General features: G+C 49.0%; 1 protein-coding gene across 7 annotated transcripts in view; it reads left to right on the top strand.

The window, feature by feature from the left end:
* The window catches only part of RNF213 (ring finger protein 213), a 110,825-nt gene that overhangs the window by 75,882 nt on the left and 10,920 nt on the right, over nucleotides 1-24,023 (top strand). For all 7 annotated transcript variants that reach the window (XM_073236050.1, XM_073236049.1, XM_073236048.1 and 4 more), the window contains 18 exons: nucleotides 486-606; nucleotides 1,605-1,705; nucleotides 1,821-2,003; nucleotides 2,723-2,892; nucleotides 2,993-3,092; nucleotides 6,002-6,113; nucleotides 6,673-6,889; nucleotides 7,126-7,316; nucleotides 8,067-8,189; nucleotides 8,945-9,049; nucleotides 9,485-9,724; nucleotides 10,051-10,132; nucleotides 10,824-10,858; nucleotides 11,999-12,093; nucleotides 13,230-13,389; nucleotides 14,011-14,191; nucleotides 15,404-15,495; nucleotides 16,017-16,268. In XM_073236050.1, coding sequence (XP_073092151.1) covers nucleotides 486-606; nucleotides 1,605-1,705; nucleotides 1,821-2,003; nucleotides 2,723-2,892; nucleotides 2,993-3,092; nucleotides 6,002-6,113; nucleotides 6,673-6,889; nucleotides 7,126-7,316; nucleotides 8,067-8,189; nucleotides 8,945-9,049; nucleotides 9,485-9,724; nucleotides 10,051-10,132; nucleotides 10,824-10,858; nucleotides 11,999-12,093; nucleotides 13,230-13,389; nucleotides 14,011-14,191; nucleotides 15,404-15,495; nucleotides 16,017-16,268 — 2,560 coding nt within the window. The remainder of the gene's footprint in view (nucleotides 1-485; nucleotides 607-1,604; nucleotides 1,706-1,820; nucleotides 2,004-2,722; nucleotides 2,893-2,992; nucleotides 3,093-6,001; nucleotides 6,114-6,672; nucleotides 6,890-7,125; nucleotides 7,317-8,066; nucleotides 8,190-8,944; nucleotides 9,050-9,484; nucleotides 9,725-10,050; nucleotides 10,133-10,823; nucleotides 10,859-11,998; nucleotides 12,094-13,229; nucleotides 13,390-14,010; nucleotides 14,192-15,403; nucleotides 15,496-16,016; nucleotides 16,269-24,023) is intronic.

Below are 24,023 nucleotides of genomic sequence, written 5' to 3' on the forward strand. Positions count from 1 at the left end.
TGACCCCTCAACAGGTGCCAGGCACCATGTCGACACTAGGGACATGGAGAAGAGGAAGGCTCTGCATTCAGGGGTGCAGGGAGTACTGGGGGAACAGGAAGGCAAGTGGTCATTGCGAGGCACAGGAGGGAGTCTGTGATGGGGCAGCTGGAAGGGACCCAGCGGGACGGCAGAGGCAGGCCCTGCAGAGAGGCCAGCAGTCAGGGCAGGCTTCCCGGGAGAGTCCTGTTCTGGCCGTTCAGGGCTGCAGGGACCCACCAGGCAAAGGCTGAGGTTCAGGATGTGGGACCCCGAGGCGGGAAGCAGCAGGCCCTCGAGGCGGCAGAGGCCCAGTGGCCGTGGCCAGGGACCTCTGTGTGACTCCACCTGTGCAGCTGAGCCTCTGCTTATCTTTCACCTCCTGTGTGGGGAGCTGCTGCCCCTCACTCGCTCCTGTCTCAGGTGCTTTGCCCCCGGCTGAGCCAGTGACTCTCCTCTCCTGACAGAACCCACTGGAATCGTATTTTTTCCATTGCTCTTTTTGTGGAGCATGTGCTCCTGGAGACCGAGAGCCAGCTTCCCGAGCTGCGCCCGCTGGTGACCGAGTACGTCTTCCTGCTGAGCAAGGTGAGTGTGCGGCTGGCTTCCTTCTGGGATGGAGACAGAGAGGCATCACCAGACGTTCTCCTGCAGGCTGGCGCAACCCTTTACAATCAGCTGCTGCTGATTTTATCTAGAAGTGCAAAGGAAAGTGGCCTCCTCACAGAGGCCGCTGCAGGTCAACGTTTAATTGTGTGACGACGTGTTCCATGCTGGGTCAGGGTCTGTGGTTCAGGGCTCCAGGGTGGGAACAGAAGTTGGCCGTGCAGAGAATGTGCTTCCACACCCTGGGAGGCTGAGGGCCCAGCCCCACCTGGGCTGGACCGACAGCCTGGCCAGAGCTGCCGACCACTGCCACGGTCAGGGGCGGAATGCACGAGAAGGCCACCAGGGTCCTGGACCTCTAAAGGCGGTGCTGCCGGTGGACCAGGGTTGCAGGGAGCCCTCGTGACTCTGCCGCGTGGCACCCCAATAGGCTTAGTGATGCATAGGGCAGTGCCCCTGCAGAAAAAGTTCCTGTGTCTCTGACCACCCTTCAGTAACCATGGCCTCTCCTTAGAGGCTGGCCTCTACCTCACTCTGGGTTTGTGACGTGAGCATTTCTAGCAGCTCTATCTGTGATGTTTTGTTTCTTTAAAAAAATGACCAAAAGCAAATATTCCCAAACACCAAGATTTCTTACACTTGGTGGTGGACACACAGATGATCGGTCCCTGTATGATCATCTAAACTGCAAGAGGCGTCATGTGGGAGGAGGGGCAGATGTTCAAAGAAAAGGAGAGGAAGAGGGGGAAAATCGTCAAGTTGAGGATGCCGTCCTTCCGAAAGCAGAATCACAAAGGGCCCCAGGTTAAGGGAGCTGCTAAGTGAAGGGCAGAGCCCTGTCCTGCACGCGCCGTCCTGCGTCCAGCCTGGGCAGGGTGTGCGCATGGGCGCTGTGTTGCCCTGGGGGAGCACACCCGCCTGGTGGACCTCCGCCCGGCCTCCAGCCGGTCACCTCCCTCCTCCCCGCCTTTCTCCCTCAGTGTCTGGAGGAGAACTCTGACATCAAGACCCACAGGCCTTTTGTGGCGGTGATGACCACTCTTTGTAAATGTAAGGACCAGGCCAGCAGGACCTTCTCCAGGTGAGATCTTGGTCTGGCTCCGCGAGGGAGGGAATGCATTGTGAACCTTTGGTATTTTTCTCTTCTTGCAGCCAGCTTCTCTGCGTCCACACTGACCAGCCCTGTTGAATTCTAGGTTTGGGGTTCAGCCATGCCCCATCTGCCTGGAAGACGCCCAGGATCCTGTCTGCCTGCCCTGTGACCATGTGCACTGCCTGCGTTGCATGAAAACCTTGCTCACCCAAGGGGACACGAGGTGCACCCTGTGTTTAGCTGACTTGCCAGAAAATTTCTCTCCAGTGGTTTCCCAAGAGCACAGGTAAAACACCCTTTCTCCTAAGAAAGCCTTCTTTTATCCTCTTCCTCTTTTACAAATATAGTATTCAGAATATAAACTCACAGTATTCAGAATATCAACTATTGAGGTGAGAAAACCTGACTTGAGGGAACTATTCTGAGAGGTTGCTACTTACTGGCCTTTATAAACACCTTTTATAAAAAAGGTGAGCGAGAGAGTTACTCTTTCCCAGGACACACCTGCATATGGATCGGGGAGACAGCAAAATTAGAGAAAATAAGCCAGAAAGTTATAAACGAAATAAAACTGTCACAAGAGACCCAAGGAATTTTGAGCAACTGGTTCATCCTCTTGACGCATAAGTGCCGTTCACGTCCCGCGACCTGAAGCGAGGCTCGATCTCCTCGGGCAGGAGCTCTGCGGGCGTGGCCGTCCTCAGCTCTGCTCAGTCCTCCGAAGGCTCCTCCAAGTGGAGCCCAGGCGAGCCAGGGGACAGGCTCATTGACAGGCTTTTAGGATATTACAGTCTGGCTGGTCCAGATGATCCAAGTGTTCCTGGAACGAGAGGCCTCTTCACACTGTTGCAGTTTTAAAGACCAGCTCTAATCAATGTAAAGAGATACTTGCATCACTGTACTCACAAAAACAAAAAGCTGTCTAAAGCCCCAAGCGTTCTGTGTGGAGGGATTCTGGAACACGTGCTCTGCACCTTCTGACCGTGTTTTTCGACCATCCCCAAGGAATGCCATTGAGAAACACTCCTGCTTCCGACAGCTGTGCAACAGTTTCTTCGTGGACCTCATTTCCACCGTGTGCTTCAAAGATAACTCCCCACCGCAGAAGAGTGTGGTCGATGATCTGCTCTCTTTACTCTTCGTAAAAAAGGAGTTCTTAAGAGATGCTTCCCAAAGTAAGTTGCTCTCTTCTTACAGACCGACACATTCAGAGCTTCGTCTCACTTTTGTGTGTCTGATGTAAACAAGGAGGTATGTTTCCCTTTGTGTCCTAAGGATACCGTGAACACACAAAATCTCTCTCCCCTTTCGACGACGTCATGGATAGGACCCCTGTCATCCGCTCCGTGGTCCTGAAGCTGCTTTTGAAGTACAGGTGAGCACCGTGGACCTGGGGTTTGCCCCCAGAAAACCTTGGTTTCTTTGCTCCTCATTGCAGACTTTCCTTTGCTGCTGGGCATTTCTCAGAGGACTAGTGGTCACGTCACTGTGGGGGGGGGGGCTTTTTCAGGGAGAGAGCACCTGGTATGTGTGTCTGTATTGGCTGTGTGTTTGACATCTTCACGTACAGGCAGATGAGCTCAGCACAGCCGCAAGCATGTTGTTAGGAAGAAGAAAACAGGTGGTGGGAGAGGAGTGGGGTGCTGTGAAACGTGGGCACCCGGAGTCAGAAGTCTGTGGTTCCATCCTGCCTTCCGCCGCTTTCTAGTTTGGAGATTTGTAGGATGGGAGCTTGGAATCTCCCTCACCCTCATTGTCCTAGATGTAGTCTACATTTTGTTTCAGTTCTTAGATGTCTCTGATTCTATAAAGAGACAGAGAAGCTCACGTGGTGCCCAAGCTCAATGGTCTGGTCAAATTGTGCTATTACAGAAAATGCTTAGAATGCAGAAGGCATCTTTCAGAAGATGCTTGGATATGGAGCCTGCTGTCTGACTTGATTGTGTGCTTAGGTGATGGGGAAATCAGGATGCTGGAAGGAGAGTTTGGACAGAAACAACCATTACTGACTTCAGTGTCCACAAGAGACTCAGTATGGAGATGAGGTTTAGGTCTAAAACGTGGGTCTGCTGCATTCTTGCTAGACAGAAACATTTTGCTTTTTTCCAACATGGCTGAAATAGTCTGTTCATACAGGATTCCTGAGGATTCACCAATCAAATGCTCTTACCATGTCTTTCTACAGAACTACCATCTTGCTATACTTTCAAGGCTTTTAAGGCATATAGGTAGAGTTAACTTGAAATCTGAAATGAACCTCTTTGGATGTTAAGTGGTTTTTATTGATTTTGACAAATGTGTGAAATCTGTGCTCATTTGAATTTCTTTGCTTAGAGAAATGGCCATGTCATTGTATGTATGCGTGCATCTTGACGTAGTGTAGACATGATAACGTGAGTAGAAATGGTACTTACAAGGCAAACATTTTGCTCAGAAATATTTAGAGACTAAAAATTATGGGACTGACAATAAGATAAACATCTTAAGATGTAAACCACCATTTAAAAATCCACCTTGTCATTCTCTGGGTTGAGAAATGCTTGTGTCCTTTACTCTAGCCGTTGGGGCACTTCTGTGCGTTAGGGGCTGAGCAGGCTGGCCTTGGACAGTCTGTGGAAACGTGCACGGCAGCTCTCCAGGCCAACCATGCAACAAAGCAGACCTGACTCCACGCGGCGTCCTCGTTGCTCGGGCTCTGGACCCGTGGCGGGGCGCCACCACACCGTCTGGCCGCACGGCACCCGCTGGCTGTGGGCCCCTGCGTCTGCCTGGGCCACATGGATGTCCACTTGTAGTGGGGCTCTTGGCGCCAGGCTGAGGACCTCTGGGCAGCCCAAGGCCAAAATGATGTTTACAGCGCCGAGCTAGCACCTGGCCTGGACCTGCTGCTGCCCGTGTGGTTGCAGAGGGTGTCCTGCCCCCGACCGCCAGGCCTGGCGTGCAAAAGCCAGTAGCACCTGACTACTGTCACTTAATGATGTCCTTGGGGCTCTAAAAAGGATTGATTTTACTAAATATCCTCCCTTGAGGATGTGACTTTTTAATATTCTGTCAAAATGGGAAGTGTGCACAAAACCCTCACCGCACCCCGGGCCTCATCGTCACCAAGGGGCGGTGGCACGCGGGCATCTTGCGTTCTGTGCTCGGCGGACCTCTTTCTTCCTGGGGTACGTGTGCCTGGCTGCAGTTACGTGGCCCCAGGTGTTCAGCTGGCCTTTTCTTGAGAACAAGTGAAGTGGGCCTGTCACATCGAGGGAAACCGGTGGTGGTAGTGGTAAAATTCAAGCTTTGAAGCAAATACCGACATTTTGGAAAACCTATACCCTCCACCATGAGCTGGTTAGCTTTTAATGGCATGGGTGGTGATACTAATGTATGTGAGGTTTTAAAAAATATACTGTAGAATAAAAATGTGTCAACACACACATTTGCAAGATCTGCATAGCTCAGTGAACCAGCGTTTTCCAGATGACCAGTGCTTGATGTCACAAAATCATGTGCTGGTTAAAAAAAAATGCATTGTACTTTTAAAATACAAGGTAGACCATTTGATTGAATGTAACTGACCATGAAAAATGCATTGATCTGGTTCTAGATTGCACGTTGCAGCCGATCCTTAGAGATTATTTGTCAGGTTCTGGTACAGTATCAAAAAAGAGTATCCACAATTATCTAAGACGATTAAAATATTTCTCCCTTTTCCAACTATGTAGTGCGTGAGAGCAGATCAACATCATATACATCAATACAGCACACGCAAAGGGGCGCTAAAAAGATTTGCAGGAATGAAAAACAAAGTCACTCATTACTAATTAATTTTTGCTTTTGGAAAAGAGTTTTTTAATGTTACCTATTTTGACATGTAATAGGTTTATTATTTTTTTTAATGAATTGATAAATATTTCAAAATTTTTGTTTTAATTTCTAATTAGGGATAGATATTAAATACCTAAAAATCTAAACATTGACAGATGTAACCCATGTGAACAAAAGCTCTTTCAGGGTCTCAGTAATGTTTAAGACTGAAAAGGAACCCTGAGACCGAAGTGTTGTTTAAGAACAGCTGGTCTAAAATACAGGCTCATATACCTCTAGTATTGTGCTAAAATATTTTCAGTCAAATCATGTTATAAACTGTATATACATGCGTGGGTATATATTAATAGAGAAAGAGAGAGATTGATAGATAAGTAGGTGGAGGGTAGAGAGAGAGCTTTTTATTTCCTTTGGGAAACTGAGCTTCCAGACCTGAGATAACCAGGTACAACATTTCTCTTGCTATAGCTTCCATGAAGTAAAAGATTATATTCAGACCTACTTGTCCCTGTTAGAAGAGAAGGCATGCATAACTGAAGATAAAAGTGAACTGTACCTGCTCGTCACCAACTGCCTGGAGGTACGCTGTCGCTGTCTTATGTCCCTTCCCGCAAACTGTCTGAGTCACTGGTGTGAGCCATGGAAAAGTGTTTCGGAAAATTTACAGAATATAATCGTAGCTGGTAAAATTAGCAGGTGCTCTCTTCCGTGGAGAAGAAAGGGGTTTCAGAACCATCGCTTGTACCCTCAGTCGTTGCATAGATGGCCATTTATGTGCGTGCGAGTGAGGAAAGAGCAGCCTGGTATATACCACCCCTACCGACAGTACTTACCTCCAGGCGCTGAGGCTGTGAATACTTTTTAATTCTCTTTGTATTTTTGTTTGCTTCCAAAGATTCTACAATGCATATAAAAGTAATAAGATTATACAAAATGTTTTCCTCCTGGGTTTTCTTTTTCTTCTTTGTCTCACCCCTAAAATAAGAAGGATGCTACAAAATGATACAGAAAATTTACACCCAAACCTACACGGTATTCTTCATCCTTTATTTTCCACAGTGTGACTGGAAATTCTGGGAGACTGGGGCCTGTTGTACGAGAAGGAATGACATGCTTTTCTTCGGTCCTTGGCCCCCTAGGATTCCATGCATGAGAAGCACACCGCCCTCTCTGCAAGCGCTGGGCTGAGACGGCTGAGGGAGGAGGGCCAGTTCCTCAGAACGTACGCCTCCATGGGGCTGGGCCGGGAGCCTGCCTGCCAGGCCTCTGTGGAGCGCCTGCAGGACGTGGCCAGGATCCGCCTCTGCCTGGACAGGGCTTCTGACTTCCTCTCTGAGCTTCAGGAGGGCTCCGCAGGTCTGCTTTGCACCTCTCTCTAACTCAGACTGAGACACCCTGTTCTTTAGAATCCCAGGACATGTGGAAAAGTGGTTCTCAGAGTATTACCGGCCCTCCAGTGACCCCTCCTAGTTTCCTTACCATGATTTCCTAAAGAGCAGCCCCAGGCCTTCACACCAGCTCCGTGTCCTTGACAGCTGGCGAGCGCACGTTCTTAGCCCCCGCGGCTCACGCCTTCTTGTTGGCCCCTGCAGAGATGGCTGAGGAGAAGCGCTCCTACCTGGGGCAGGTGCAGTACTTCTGCGCCGAGGCCGGGAACGACTGGTTCCGCGTGTACCTGGTCAGGAAGCTCACCAGCCAGCAGGGGATGGAGTGTGTGCAGAGCTTCTCCAGACAGGGCCACCCAGCCCAGTGGGTGTTTCCCAAGGAGGTCATTGCCCAGCAGGTGAGCAGTGAGTCCGGAAACCCTAGGGGGCCGGCACAGCAGGGCGGGTGCTCTGATCCCTCCCCGGACCTCCCATATCCGCCAAGGAAAATGTGTGCCTCTGTTCCAGTCGTTTGCTGGTTTGACCCAGCCTGTGTGCTGTCTTAGACTGTGCAGATTGGAACGGTGGTGTTTGCACCTGCAAGGCTTCTGTAGGCGTCCCCTCTGGTCCAGGTCAACACGGGGTGCGGAATGATTCTGCAGCTCTGTGTTCTGCAGACTTGAAGTGATTGAGCAGAACGAGCCCTCGTATTGTCGACAGGCAGAGGCTAAAGAGAAGGAAAGCCAAGGAGCACAGAGCTGCAGGGCTTGTGGCTTTGGGGCCTGTCTGCTTCTCTGCTAGTGCTCAGAAGGGAGGAAGTTGTACCGTCCTAGGGTCACAAAAATGGCACTACAAGTCCTGGCTTTTCTCTACTATCAGTTGGAGCTCTGAGTCAGCATAGTTGAAGTCACCAACGTTTGGTGGCCTGCTCTGGGGATAGGGGGGAGAGCGGCCCCAGGTTGGCATCGCCCCTCCCAGTGTCCATCCACTTGCCCTCTTCATCGAGCACGGAGGACGTGCTCCCCAGACAGAGCGGAGGACTGTGGGAAGCCCAGCTCAGCTGCCTTTAAGCCTGTAATGATCACCTGGTCCCTTTCCCTGTTGAGTTCTTCACTAGACATGCCTCCCCTGTCCCCACTGTGAGTAACCCTGTGTTCCTGCGGTTGCAGAAGGACTACCCGGGCCAGATGGATCGATTCCTAGTGCATGGAGATGAATACAAAGCCCTTCGTGACGCGGTGGGCAAAGCCGTCCTGGAATGCAAGCCCCTGGCGATCGTCACTGCTCTGGAGGTAGGGCGGGTTCTCGTCACACAAATGACACCCCACAGAGCCCGCCGCCCACCTCCCTGACGTCACACGGTACAATGGGAGAGCTCCATAGAGCGACATGTGGCACTGGGAGTCCTAGGCCCGTGGCCTCTGCACGCCTGGCCTGAACAGGAGAATAGCTGAGTGGGCAGACAGATCTACTCAGCCTTGCTGACCTGGCAAGGCCATCAGAGCTCCTTTCTGATTGTTTATGTCTGTTAGTTCCTATGAAACCCAGTGGAAATTCCCTCCCTCCAAGGTCACTCTGCTATGAGCACGGCACAGCTAGCAAATTCCTATCCACGCATGTGCATGCGTGTGCCTGGGTGTGCACCTGCTTTAATGGGTCCAGGGGTGTCGAATCTCATCTTGTTCTCTCTGGTCTGGCTTCCTTCCTCCTCGTTTGCCCTGGCACTGTGCCAGGGAGAGGGGGACAGACATCCTGTCCCCACTGTGACCAGTGAGGTAGCCAGAAACAGAAGAGGGTGGATTCCGTTCCCGGTCAGACGCCACCTGGTCAAAGCGCATTGCACTTCCCGTAAGAACATTTGTGAGCTGTGCTGTGACAGGTGTTTGCCAGGAGGTGGTTGTTGAGGTGCAGGGTCCTGGGCACGAAGGTCTTGGGAAAGGCCCCCCACTCCCTCTGTGACTTAAGGGCCGATCCACTGTGTTCATGTATGGCTCACATAGGACACTGGCCTGGGGTCGAGTCTCACCTGATATCCTTGCCATTTCAGGCCAGCTCCTGCCCCCCACAGGCAGCCCACTTGCTGCTGGCGCTTTTCCGGGAGGTGACGGTCCTGTTCCGATCCCCAAACACGCATCTCCATCCTAAGCCGGAGGTGAGTGAGCACTCAGGCTGTGTTCAGAGTCTCGCTATTGGGAGGGACTTTTTTGAAGAGAAGTAAAAGCCACAAACATGGGCTAGTTCCCATAGTTTTTCTTAAGGCAGTGAGTTTCAGCGTCTCTCGTGTTGGGTGCCTGCCTTCAGTTTCACCAAAACTTGCAGAATTGCAGTGAGAAACTCAAGAACATAAGCTAATGTTTACAAAGTAGAGCATCTAAATTAGCGCTTGGGTCTGGGGTGCTGTTTGTAGATGGGAATTCTCTTCTCTGGGTAATTTTCTCCTCGAGTGGTGATAACTGAACTGTATTTACCTTGATATAGGTAAGTATTTGGTATCAGAATGTGTGACTAGCTTTAGGGCAATCTTTGGCTTCTTTCATATCCTGTTTTTCTCTGGCGTATTTTAATATCAGACCTTTCTTCCTCCCAGCAATGTGAGGCCCTGAACAGATTCATCGAAGAGAACGAGATCCTTTCTCCTCCTGACATCAGACTTTTTGCAACGTCCCTCGTGTCCAATACTCTGCCGCTGCTGACGGGCCCCGGGGAGGGCGGCCTCGAAGGGGCGGTGACAGAGATGGCTGTCCATGCCGCTGCCGTCCTCCTCTGTGGGAAGGGCGGAGTCCTAGAGCCCCTGAGGAATCTGGCCTTCTTCCCAGACAGCATGGCGGTAAGATGGGTCTGCCACCCACTTTCCCAGGAAAGACGTTGGCCGTTTGTCCCTGCAGAGCCGGGGCCTGTGCTCCGGGAGCCGCCGGAACTCACCTCCTAGATTCTCCGTCCGCTCCGCCTCGCGTGGCACCTCAGTCCTGGTGGCGAGACACTAGCCTTGCCCTCTGCTTCACGGAGAGCTGCTCCGTCTTCTCCCTGGAGAGCTTTTGGGTCAGGAAGAGAGAGAACCAGATGTTTCCTTTCTTGTTCTAGGCCTCTTGCTGACAGCGACCAGTCAGGGCGCTCACTCAGCTCAAGCTGTCTCTGCTTTTTTTGGCTTTTCAGGAAGCTTTTCTCCCCACAATGCCTGAAGACCTGCTGGCTCAAGCCACACATTGGAAGGATCTGGAAGGAGTCCGCTGGTACAGTAAGTGCTGGCGTCTGAAGGGAACCCTCTGAGCTTTGCAGAGCCCCCAAAACCACGTGAGGCATGGGTTTAGAACAGGGGTCCACACGGTTTGTGTCTGAACGTCCCAAAATGATCGTCATCTTCTGCTGTTCGCGCCTTTGCGGACCATGAAGGGCCTGAAGGAGCCGGCTCTGCCAACCTGTGAGCCATCTAGAGCACTTCTCAGTCGTGGGCAAGGGGCCCCTCCAGGGTGCACTTCTTTTCCCTGGAATATGAGCCCCATCGCAGGCTCAGTCAAGGGCCAGCCCACAATGCAGCCAAGCTTTTGACCCAAGGACAGTTGTTTTTTGAAATCTAGATGTGAAGACAAAATAACATGACTCACAATTTTATGTAAATTTTGGTTGCCTGAGTAAATAATTCTTTCAAACTAGCTTTAAAGTTAATTACAAAACATGCTCATGGTAAAAACAAATCAAAGAGACGGAAGGGTATGAAGTACTACGCATCCCACCGCCAGAAGTGACCCCGGTGTGACCTGTAACCTAGTTTCTCTTTGCCTCATCGAGCCGGGCCCAGGGCGCTCCTCCCCAGCGAGCTCAGGCACCCGCTCTCTGTCCTGACGTGGTCAGGCTGCGGAGGAGAGTCAGCTTCCTTTCCTTAACCGTGGGCCATCCAGCCGACATGTGTCCTGTTGTTCTTTTGACAGCGTGTCCCAACGGCCACCCGTGCTCCGTGGGGGAGGTGAGTCTCGGTGTCTGGTCTTCGGGGCCGGGTTTGGGCAGGTCTTGACCTGGGAGAGCGTAACTCCTTGGAGAGCCATTTAGGGTTCTGACCTCAGGCTGTTCAGACTGCACCCCTGCAGGGCGAGGTTTCCAGCCTCAGCGCTGTGGACTTACTCCCCTGGGGGCATCCTGGCCGCTGCGGGATGGTGAGCGGCGCTCCTGGCCTCAGCTCAGCCGTTGTCAGCACCCCATTTCCCCAGTGTGACAACCTGAAGTGGCTTTGGCCAACTGAAGGTCCCCTGGGAGACAAACTGCTGCTGACTAGGAGCCACTGCTGTGTGGCATTAGTGGCCCATCTGTGGTGGCCCTGTGTGGACTAGATGATAGGCTGAGTCACTGGCCCAGAGAGGAGATGGTCCAGATACCGACTCAGAAGTCATAAGCTCCTGCGGGAGAGGAGGGTTCGCAGTCTCTGAACCCCGAGGCATCTGGGCGGGGCCCTGGGGAGCCCTGTCCCTACTCAGCCCTGGGCTACTGAACCGAACTGGCGAATGTTATTTAATGAAGTAAATGAGACACAGGCGGAAAATAACTGGTGCATAAACTCCACCTTTCTGAGATTCAGTCACTTCCTCATCATGAAATGAGTTTGAAATGCATTCTTCCCAAGATTGCCGTCAGCTCTGAGATCCCGTGGTCTGGGAGTCAGACTGGTTCGGTGTGCTACAGGCTGTGGTTCTCTGTGTTCTCTAGCGGATGGTCTGATTTGGAAAAACGAGCCTTTGGAAGTAGTAAATCGTATGGTTACATTTTTCTAAGTCAGCAGGTTCACAAGAAGCTGAGGAACCAGTTAGGGAGCTGCTGTACTGTCTGCGGCTGGATTCCGAAGCGCGGGGACGGTGGAGGCCTTTGGGAAGGAAGATGGGTTTCATGTATTAGTGAGGTTTCTACTGGAGAATGAAACTTAGGTTGTCTCTGCTGTTCCAAACAAAAACCTGGATTGGCCCATATACAACATAACTGGCGTGGAGCGCCTGCCCCTGACATAGCCTTGTGGCACTGACCACCCCTGTGCCGGTGCCTCTGTGGCCTGGTAGTGCTCGTGTGCAGAGCGGCCCTGGCCCCCAAGTGGAGCTTGTGTCCCTTCTGTCTGCCCTAGTGTGGCCTGCCGATGGAACAGAGCTTCTGTGTTGACTGCCACGCGCCCATTGGAGGAACTGATCACAAACCTCGTGATGGGTTTCATCTTATCGTGTACGTAAGATTGTATTTCCCTTTTAAGTAGTTAAACCACAGGCTTCCAGACTTTGGGGGCTCTTAAGTCTTCCTTCTGATAAACTGACACTAAGTGCAGCATTGATCACCCCGGTATACTTGGCCTTTGTCCTGTTGGGTACTGTTGCCAAGGTCCCATAGTTGTACAACAGTGAGACGTTGGACCTGTCACTGGCTAACTGGGTTCTCAAATGCTAAGAATGCTATTAATTTAATACTTAACTCGTATTTGCTGAATAGATGTCTTCCACCAAGACCCGGGCCATGCTGCCTGTAGAAATATGTTTGATATACACAGGTGACCTAATTCAGAACAACATTTTGAGTTTGCAAAACCAAAGACTGGGCCTTGGCATCACTTGTGAATGCACTTAGCTTGCTTTATTTTTTGAGAAAAGTGAAGTCGAGACATAGTCAGTCCTATCAAATACTTCAGAATCCAGATACAAATCTGATCTAGAATCACACACTTACTCGTGAAACAAGTATGGTTGTAAATGTTGCCTTGGGGTGGCAGGTGTGGCCTCTCCATGGCCATTGTACATGCTGACTATTCAGGTGCAGTTTACAGTTTAATATAGTCTCAGCTGTCATCTCCGTGGACTATCAGAATGTCCTAGGATCTCTTAAGATCTTTGGAACTGAATATATCTGTTATTCTGCACCTCCCATCTGGGTTGCTACAAAATCCTCACAGACCCTGAATCCCAGGTTCGATTCGGGAAAATGAGACCAGTGCACACAAATCCCCACATGGGAGCCGAGTGTCCTAAGCTCCGGCTGCCGCCAGCGTGCCTGCTCCTCGGCCCACAGTAGTTTCCGTGGATGAGGCAGGCGCAGACCCATCCTCACACAGGGCGCAGGGAGCGTGCAGCCACCCGGTGCGGCCACTTCCCACTGAGAATGTTGTGGGCTTTTGGTCTGCCGGACAGGTGAGTCTACAAAGAAAGACTCAGGAACGTGGTCTGGGCTTGGTAGACTAAGAAGTACTTTTAACACGGTTTCCTTCAACGCTGTGGACCGAGTCTCCGCATGCCAAGGCCCTGCAGTGTGCACCCCAGAGCCAAGAAGTGACCGTCTTCAGGCCTCATCGTGTCTTCTCTCGTCCTTTCCAGCAATGGCGCAGACAGAACTCAGACCGGCCACGTGCTGGGGTACCCGCAGCGCAGAGGCGAGGCGGTGGTGTCTGACCGGCAGCTGTCCCCGGCCACCTTCCTCCTCCTGCGGCTGCTCACTCATTTGGCTATGCTTTGGGGAGCTGCTCAGAACCACCAGGTAAGCGTGTTGCCACCAGGCTATGTGTCTAGTTATGAGAGTCGTGACCTGCTGCAGGTTTTCACACTGAGCCCTGCTGTCTGAGAAGCCCTAGCCACTGCCTGTGGATTTGGAATATGTCACTGCTACCTAATCCACGGAGTAACATAAAATTATACATCCTAACTTTTCCCACAGTGGCATATGGGGGGGGACTATTCATCAGATTATATAACCTCCGTTTTAAATGAACAGTCTGTGTCTTCCATCCACAGCTCGGGGTGGAGAGGCTAAGAGAATCACGATTTTACACGTCTTCCCTGTAGCTCTGGGGAAGAAAGAACACGCACTGCGTTCCCTCTAAGTTAATTGGGTCACGATAGCACCGCTCAGGCTTCGCAGTTCCCTGCGCCCCTGTGAACGGCAGCCGTTCTCAGGCTGCGGCCATTCGCGCCTCGGCGCCCCCACCTTCTCCCGCCTCAGCTCCTGGACTCACGCTCCGTCTCTCCGGGAAGAGTGCTTGCTGTCTTGGAGGCCGTCCCCTGGCTCAGCGCTAGTCTCTCGTTACGCATGACCTTGCTGAGCTCGCCGTCTCCCTGCAAACAAGGTCTCATCCCCTGTTTCGTCTCGTCGCCCCCACAGGCTCTGGTAAACATCATCAAGCCTCCAGTGAGAGATCCGAAGGGGTTCCTGCAGCTGCACATTCACAGGGACCTGGAGCACTTGGCCAAGACGCTGGGGAGGAGCGCGGACGAGAGCATGAGCGCGGTGCACGTCGTCCTGTGCGGCCTCCTCCGGGGGCAGCAGCAGCGCCCCGACCAGTGTAAGGGCCCGGGGCCGGGGTGCCTCGGCACAGCTGCACAGCGGGCAGGCTTGCTGCTCACAGCTCCCGAGGGACACCGAGGCATGCATGGCGGGCGAAGGCGGCGCCTTTACTGCCGTTGGGTCGGGACCTGCAATTTCGGAATCACTGGCACAGGAGTGTTCAGTGCGTGTGTATGAGGGGAGGCTTTGCAGTTTCAAGAATCAGCCTAGTGTGTAATCCACCCCCTGCAGGGGGAGTGTGGATCGTCCGGAACAGGCAGTTGTGTTAAAGATGCGTCTCCAGCAGAGGTGAATGTTGGATGACTGCGTGGAACTCGTTCTCTTTGTACATCTGCCCTATTTTGGGGGATAACTTCTGCTTTTCCTAAAAAAGTACTCTAGTCGCAGGCTGACTCGGTATGTTCACATGCCCACCGTGTGTTACACGAAAAGCAGGCTACAAAGTATGGTGTTCATGGAGCTTATTTGTCCATTTTACAAATTTAAATCCATAAAAAGAAAAAGTCTCTGAGCCACCTTAGTAAAATGGTTATGTCCGAGTGGAGGAGTTAAGAGTGATCTTACCTTCTTTTTGCTGATCTGCAAAAAACCTTCTAAAACGATTACTGTAATGACAATGTTATTTTAAGTAGTAATAACAGCATTTAAGAAGCCCTTCCACACAACAAGAAAATCCTTTCCCACTTTGGGTGCTTCATTGCCAGAATCCGGTACCAGTATGTGTTTTGCATTTAGCAAAATTAGATTTTTTAAGCTGCTCATTCTGGTGTGATTCCAGACTAGGTGAGCCCACCCCGCCTCACACTGACCGAGTGGCCGCGTTCCAGGAGTGCGCCAGTGGTGCGGGCAGCAGCCGGCGTCTCACAGGCGGCCCCCGCAGGGTCCAGAGGCAGCTGAGGTGGCCGGGGGTGGTCCTGGCCACTGTCATGGGGCCCCTGGGCCTCTGATTCAAAATGCTGTCCTTCCGGGCACTTTGTTCAGAATGGCCTTCCCGTCACAGCCCCATGCGTCAGAGCCTTCGGAGGCCAAGGCACCCGCACGAAGCTCGGAGCGCTGATGGCAGCAGCCAGGGGCGTCCCTAATACTCAGCCTGACTTAGGAAGCCAGCTGCCCAGAAGGAGCTAGATTTCAGTTTGCTGGATATTTGGTGTTGACCCTAGGTAGGTGGCTGTGTTTGCTCCTTGGGTAACCCACACCGTGTTCTTTGCAGGCCCTGGAAAGTTGGACCCAACTCTGTCTACTAAAGAAATGAGAAACACCTGGGAGCAGCTTGTTTCGCGCATTCTCTTACTTGAGCTGCAGGTACGTGGTGAGTGACGGCAGCAACCGGGCCGTCCAGGTTTGTTGGGCATTGGCCGAGCGCTCTGCCCAGCACCTCGTGTGCCTGCCGGCTCGGGCCCCGTGGCCGGGGACGCCCCTGTTGTCCAAGGCTGCCCGTGAGTCAGGGTGAGGATTACTGGGTCCAGGAGGTGCAGCGAGAGTTTTCTCTCCGATACCTTTTACAGCAGGATAGAGATGAGCTGTCACTCAGACCCACTGAAAGCGCTCTGTTAGGAGAGTACCTGAGCCATCCTCAGAACAAGGCTCAGGAAGTAAAGGGCGGAATGAGTCACAGGGCCCCGAGCCGCATTCTACGGGGGATCCTAACCACACAAAAAGGAACATGTAAATAACAAGATAACAATGTGATTGTTTGGCCTTGTGCTGAAGGGAGTATGGCAGACCCCCTAACTCACTCAGAATCACCAGGCAGCACGTGCACGGACCTGGTCTGCCGCGGACGTGTCTCACTTCCAGGATTCCGTATCCTTTTCTTCACCTAGAATCTCGATAAGACCCTCCTCGTGGTGAATACTCGAATCAGCCAAGACGAGCGCATCAGTTCTGACCCTGTGGCCAAAATCATATTCGGTGACCCAGTGTCCTTCCTGCCCCACCTGCCCCGGGGCAGCATGGTTCACAGCTCTAAGATGTGGGCCTGCAGGCAGAGGGTCACCTTGGAGCACCTCCAGCACATCGTGGAGCAGAGAAACGGCAAGGAGACCGTGCCTGTTCTTTGGAAGTTCCTACAGAAGGTAAGTTCACTCCTCGACCACCTGCCCAGATGCCCCCTGCAGACTTAAAGGCCCTGCCTGTGTGTGGTCTGATCGTTCCTCAGGGTGGGACATCTCACAGACTGCTTCAGTGCTTTGGGTTTTATTTATTTGTTTATTATTGCTTTATATATATATGCACACACACACATTTTTTTAAGGTATCATTGATATATAATCTTATGAAGGTTTCACATGAGCAGCATTATAATTATAACATGCACCCTTATTACCAACTCCCCCCACACTCCACTTCAGTCACTGTCCATCAGCGTAGTAAGATGCTATAGAATCACTACTTGTCTTCTCTGAGCTACACTGCCTTCCCCCCCCTGACTCTCCCACAGTATATGTGCCAATCATAATGCCCCTTAATCTCCTGCTCCCTCCCTCCCCATATACTATCCCCACTCCCTTCCCTTTGTTAACTGCTAGTCCCTTCTTGGAGTCTCTAAGTCTGCTGCTGTTTCATTCCTTCAGTTTTGTTTTGTTATGCTCCACAGATGAGTGAAATCATTTGGTACTTGTCTTTCTCTGCCTGGCTTATTTCACTGAGCATAATACCCTCCAGCTCCATCCATGTTGTTGCAAATGGTAGGATCTGTTTTCTTCTTATGGCTGAATAATATTCCATTGTGTATATGTACCGCCTCTTCTTTATCCATTCATCTACTGATGGACACTTAGGTTGCTTCCATATCTTGGCTATTGTAAATAGTGCAGCGATAAACATCGGGGTGCTTGTCTTTTTTAATCTGGTATCTTGTGTTCTTTGGGTAAATTCCTAGCAGTGGAATTCCTGGGTCAGATGGTATTTCTATTTTTAGTTTTTGAGGAACCTCCATACTGCTTTCCACATGCTTGAGCTAATTTACATTCCCACCAGCAGTGTAGGAGGGCTCCCCTTTCTCCACAACCTCGCCAACATTTGTTGTTGTTTGTCTTTTGGATGGTGGCCATCCTTACTGGTGTGAGGTGATATCTCATTGGGGTTTTGATTTGTATTTCCCTGATTATTAGCAATGTGGAGTATCTTTTCATATGCCTATTGGCCATCTGAATTTTTTCTTTGGAGAAGTCTGTTCAGATCCTCCGCTCATTTTTTAATCAGGTTATTTGCTTTTTGGGTGTTGAGGCATGTGAGCTGTTTATATATTTTGGATGTCAACCCCAATTGGATACGTCATTTTTTAATATATTCTCCCATACTGCAGGATGCCTTTTTGTTCTGTTGATGGTGTCCTTTGCTGTACAGAAGCATTTTAGTTTGATGTAGTCCCATTTGCTCATTTTTGCTTTTGTTTCCCTTGCCTGAGGAGATGTATTCAGGAAAAAGTTGCTCATGTTTATATTCAAGAGATTTTTGCCTATGTTTTCTTCTAAGAGTTTTATGGTTTCATGACTTACATTCAGGTCTTTGATGCATTTCAAGTTTACATTTGTATATGGAGTTAGACAATAATTCACTTTCATTCTCTTACATGTAGCTGTCCCATTTTGCCAAGACCAGTTGTTGAGGGGGCTGTCATTTCCCCGTTGTATATCCATGGTTCTTCCCTTATCATATATTAATTGACCATATATGTTTGGGTTTATATCAGGGCTCTGTATGCTATTCCACTGGTCTGTGGGTCTGTTCTTGTGCCAGTACCAAATTGTCTTGATTACTGTGGCTTTGTAGTAGAGCTTGAAGTTGGGAGAAAGATTCCCCCCTGCTTTATTCTTCCTTCTCAGGATTGCTTTGGCTACTTGGGGTCTTTTGTGGTTCCATATGAATTTTAGAACTAGTTTGTTGAAGAATGCTGTTGGTATTTTGATAGGGATTGCACTGAATCTGTAGATTGCTGTAGGCAGGATGGCCATTTTGACAAATATTAATTCTTCCTAGCCATGAGCACGGGATGTATTTCCATGTATTGGTGTCTTCTTTAATTTCTCTCATGAGTGTCTTATAGTTTTCAGGGTATAGGTCTTTCACCTCCTTGGTTAGGTTTATTCCTGGTTATTTTATTCTTTTTGATGTAGTTGTGAATGGAATTATTTTCCTGATTTCTCTTTCTGCTAATTCATCATTAGTATATAGGAACGCAACAGATTTCTGTGTATTAATTTTGTATCCTGCAACTTTACTGAATTCAGTTATTCCAGTAGTTTTGGGGTGGATTTTTTAGGGTTTTTTTATGTACAATATCATGTCATCTGCAAACAGTGGAAGTTTAACTTCTTCCTTACCAATCTGGATGCCTTTTATTTCTTTGTGTTGCCTGATTGCCGCAGGACCTCCAGTACTATATCGAATAAAAGTGAAGAGAGTGGGCATTCTTGTCTTTTTCCCAATCTTAGAGGAAAAAGCTTTCAGCTTTTTGCTGTTACTATGATGTTGCCTGGAGGTTTGTCGTATATGGCCTTTATTACGTTGAGGTACTTGCCCTCTATACCCATTTCATTGAGAGTTTTTATCACGAATGGATATTGAATTTTGTCAAATTCTTTTTCAGCATCTATGGAGATTTTTGTCTTTTTTGTTGATGTGGTGGATGATGTTGATGGATTTTTGAATATTGTACCATCCTTGCATCCCTGGAATAAAGCCCACTTTGATCATGATGGATAATCTTTTCGATATATTTTTGAATTTGGTTTGCTAGTATTTGGTATTTTTGCATCTATGTTTATCAGGGATGTTGGTCTGTAATTTTCTTTTTTGTGGGTGTGTTGTCCTTTGGTTTTGGTATTAGAGTGATGCTGGCCTCATAAAATTAGTTTGGAAGTATTCCCTCTTCTGCTTTTTGGAAAACTTTAAGAAGAGGATAGGTATCAGGTCTTCTCTAAATGTTTGATAAAATTCATTAGTGAAGCCATCTGCTTCAGGGGTTTGTTTGATTACCAGTTCAATTTCATTGCTGGTAATTGGTCTGTTCAGATTTTCTGTTTCTTCCTGGGTTAGTCTTGGAAGGTTGTATTTTTCTAGAAAGTTGTCCATTTCTTCTAGGTTATCCAGTTTGTTAGCATATAATTTTTCATAGTATTCTCTCATAATTCTTTGCATTTCTGTGGTGTCCATAGTGATGTTTCCTTTCTTATTTCTGATTCTGCTTATGTGTGTACACTCTTTTTCTTGATAAGTCTGGCTAGAGGTCTATCTATTTTGTTACTTTCTCAAAGAACCAGCTCCTGGTTTCATTCTGATCTTTATTAGATTGCTCCTTCTACTGACTTTAGGCCTTATTTGTTCTTTTTCTGTTTTCATTAATTGTGAGTTTAGACTATTCATTTGAGATTATTATTCTTTCTTGAGGTAGGCCTGTATTGCAATATACTCTCCTCTTAGAACTGCCCTTGCTGCATCCCACAGATTTTGGGGTGTGGATTGTTGTTTTCATTTGTCTCCATATATTGCTTGATCTCTATTTTTATTTGGTCACTGATCCATTGATTATTTAGGAGCAAGTTGTTGAGCCTCCATGCGTTTGTGGACTTTTTGTTTTCTTTGCATAATTCATTTCTAGTTTCATACCTGTATGGTCTAAGCTAGTTGGTAGAATTTCAATCCTTCTAAATTTATTGAGGCTGTTTTTGTGGCCTAGTATGTGATCTATTTTGGAAGAAGTTCCATGTATACTTGAGAAGAATGTGTATCCTGCTCTTTTGGGTGGAGTGTTCTGTAGATGTCTATTAAGTCCATCTGTTCTAGTGTGTTGTTCAGTGCCTCTGTGTCCTTACTTATTTTCTGTCTGGTGGATCTGTCCTTTGGAGTGAGTGGTGTGTTGAAGTCTCCCAGAATGAATGCATTGCAGTCTATTTCCCCCTTTAATTCTGTTAGTATTTGTTTCACATATGCTGGTGCTCCTGTATTGGGTGCATATATGTTTATAATGGTTATATCCTCTTGTTGGACTGAGCCCTTTATCATTATGTAATATCCTTCTTTGTTTCTTATTATCATTGTTTTGAGTCTATTTTGTCTGATACAAGTACTGCAACTCCTGCTTTTTTCTCCCTATTAGTTGCATGAAATATCTTTTTCCATCCCTTCAGTTTTAGTCTGTGTATGTCTTTGGGTTTAAAGTGAGTGTCTTGTAGGCAGCATATAGATGGGTCTTGTTTTTTTATCTATTCTGTAATTCTGTGTCTTTTGATTGGTGCATTCAGTCCATTTACATTTAGAGGGATTATCAACAGATAGGCATTTATTGCCATTGCAGGCTTTAGATTTGTGGTTTACCAAAGGTTCAAGGGCAGCTTCTTTACTATGTAACAGTCTAACTTAACTTGCTTATTACACTATTTCAAACACAATCTAAAGGTTCTGTTTGTTTTCCTCCCTTCTTTTTCTTCCTCCTTCACTCTTTTTATATTGGGTGTCATATTCTGCACTCTTTGTGTATCCCTTGACTGACTTTGTGGGTATTTGAATTAATTTTGCATTTGCTTAGTAATTAATTGGTCTGCTTCCCTTACTGTGATTTTCTTTTCTCTGGTGACAGCTATTTAGCCTTAGGAGCATATCCATCTAGAGCAGTCCCTCCAGAATACACTGTAGAGATGGTTTGTGGGAGGTAAATTCCCTCACCTTTTGCTTATCTGGAAATTGTTTAGTCCCTCCTTCAAATTTAAATGACAATCTTGCCTGGTAGAATATTCTTGGTTCCAGGCCCTTCTTTTCATGGCATTAAGTACATCCTGCCACTCCCTTCTGGCCTGTAGGGTTTCTGCGGAGAAGTCTGATGATAGCCTGATGGGCTTTCCTTTGTATGTGATATTTTATCTCTCTCTGGCTGCTTTTAGTAGTCTGTCCTTGTCCTTGATATTTGCCATTTTAATTATTATATGTCTTCCTAGTATCTCTTGTGCTGGGAGATCTGTGCACTTCCAAGGCCTGAGAGATTATTTCCTTCCCCAGATTGGAGAAGTTTTCAACAATTATTTCCTGAAAGAGACTTCTTATCCCTTTTTCTCTCCTTCTTCTGGTACCCCTATAATGTGAATACTGTTCTGGTTGGATTGGTAGCACAGTTCTCTTAATATTCTTTCATTCCTAGAGATCTTTTTATCTCTTTTCCTCAGCTTCTTTGTATTCCTGTTCTCTAATTTCTTTTCATTTACCATCTCCTCTACCTCACCTAATGTGCTTTTAAATCCCTCCATTGTATGTGTGATTTCAGATACTGTATTTTTCAAAGTTTCTTTCTTGAACTCCTCCCTGAGGTCTTAAATATTTTCTGTAGCTCTGTGAGCATGTTTATGATTTTTATTTCGAAATCTTTATCAAGAAGATTGATGATTTCAGTTTCATTTAGCCCTTTCTGGTGTTTGAGGGATTTGGGTTTGTACCAGTTTCTTCTGCCATTTCATATTTCTGATGATTACTATGGGATAATAGGTTTGTGTAGTTGGCGTTCGCCAGTGCCCAGAAGCTCTACTCTCTGGAGCTGCCCGGCTCCTGGAGCGATGGTGGGGGTCGCAGGCGAGCGGCGCTGGTGCCTGCCAGGAGGAAAGAGCTCTTTCCTGCTTCCCGGCTGCAGTGCCTGCCTCCACTGCCAGGGCCAGTGGGCCAAGCGCGTAGGGAGGAGCGTCTGTGTTATGCCCTTGTAGCTGCCATAGGCAGGGCTGCCCTCTGCCTGGCCTGTCACAATGGCAGGGGCAGCAGGTTTGCAATCCAGTGCCAGCCGGGAGGAAGGAGCGGCAGGCTGTGTATCGCATTGTGGGGCCTTAGCACTGCGTTACCAGCCAGAGGGATGGAATGCATGAAGCTTCTGAAAGTTCCCAACCTGCTGGGCTGAATGCTCCGGGATGATTTTGTCCACCTGTCCTTTCTCCTGAGCAGCAAGCTCTGTGCACTCCTTGCCTCCTTAGCAGCCCTCTCATGTTGGGAAGTTTTTCAAAGTGCCCATCTTTCTTTTGTGTCGCGTGCCCTGTCCTCGCCGGCAAGAACAGCACGCAACAACAGCAGGATTCTTCTGCAGAAAGCTTTATTCTTCAGCTCTTTGTGAAACAAATGAGTTGGGCAGGACCCAGAGGGGAAGGAGAGGCTTGCTTATATAGTTCTCATGCTCTGACCTGGTTGGTGCGGCTCCATATGCCTTATTAGCATAACCATTTGGTGGGTCTCATTGGTCCTTATGCCAAGGCGCAATTAGCATGTAGTTTAGTGGTGTGGGATGATTTGTCATTAGGAAGTTCGGGGCCTTCCGGCTGCCCTGAGCGCCCGGCATGGGGCGCTATTTTCTGAGCACGGCTGCCAACATCTCCCCCTTTTTTGTCTAACAGAAGCTCAAGGCGGAACTTGCCAGCAGAGGCGGAGACAGAGGCCTGACCTCCATCATACTTCCTGATGCCCCCTTTTTGGAGAGGGGTTCTGGGCATCTACCCCTATGCAGTCAGGCATGCCTCTCAGAGGGGTCCAAGACCTCTTGCAGTGCTTTGCCTCGCATCCTCTGGCTGGCGTTGGGACCGCTTGGTACAAAGGGTTTGGACCCTTTTTCTCAACCCTCTTGCACCATGAGCTTCTTAAAGAAAGCTGTGATTAAGCATTGAGGTACTCGGGCCTGGTGCAGTGCCACATGGGCTCAGGGTGCAAGAGCTACCTCAAGCTAAAGCTGAGCTTCCTTCTTAAGCATATTGAGCCACACTTGGGGAGAGGCGCCAATGTCTATCGCCATTAGGGCTTGAGCAAGGATCACCTTGTCCTTATGTTGATTGCGGAGTCTGCATAACAACCAGAGTAGGAGCATGAGACCTCCAAGCATGAACACGCCCATCCCAGCCATGCCCGCCCACTCCTTGACGTGGGAGAGAGCTCTGAGGAACCAGGAAGAGAGTCCTTCTGCTACGGAGATATCTAGACGGGTGGAGTTGATGTGGATTATTTCTCGCCGCAGTTCTAGTGCTCCATCAAAGTCCTGGGACCAGTTTCCTGAAAGATACTGGGACAGGCCTCGTGACAGATTAGTGAAAGCATTTAATACTTCTGTTAGTGATCCTGGCTTGTTTGTGGCTCTGTAATATGGCTGCGGCTAGGCCCGCGTTGGTGAGTGGCCCTCCTATTTCTCTACAGGCTTTCAACCAAGCGTGTATCCCTTTCTGTTTCCAGGGTGTTATCGCCTGTCTGCATTCCTTGGTACATTGTTCAAATACTAATTGCTCTACCAGGGGCATCGCTTGTTCCTGATCTCCAAATATTCTGCCTGCGGCCTCCATCATACGAGCGACAAAGTCAGAAAATGGCTCGCTCGGCCCCTGAATAATTTTTGTCAAATTGCCTGATACTTCTCCTTTGTTGGTGAGGGCTTTCCATGCCTTGGCAGCGCACGTGTTTATTTGTGCGTATACCTGTAAGGGGAAGGCGGTCTGGTTGGCTACCCACTGTCCTTGGCCCGTCAGCGTATCATATGACCACGCAGGCTGTCCTTCGGCCGCGTTTGCGCGTGCCTGGGTCATACTGATATCATGCCACAATGCCTTCCATTCTATGTATTGCCCCATACTAGAAAGGCATGCCTTAGTTACATATTGCCAGTCTGCGGGTGTCATGGCTGTCTCTGTTAATCTCTCAACTTGTGCTATGGTGTAGTTGGCACTGACTTCATAAGCCCGAACGGATTCTGCTAACTCCTTAACTTGTTTATGGCTCAGGGGCTGGTGAGAGCGTACGCCATTATCCTCAAATACAGGAAACATTTGTCTAATTGCCTGAAGAGTATCTGGGTGGCAAAAGGAGAGTGCGCCACTCACGTA

Source organism: Manis javanica, chromosome 4 (genome assembly GCF_040802235.1).
Source record: "Manis javanica isolate MJ-LG chromosome 4, MJ_LKY, whole genome shotgun sequence".
Lineage (NCBI taxonomy): Eukaryota > Metazoa > Chordata > Mammalia > Pholidota > Manidae > Manis > Manis javanica.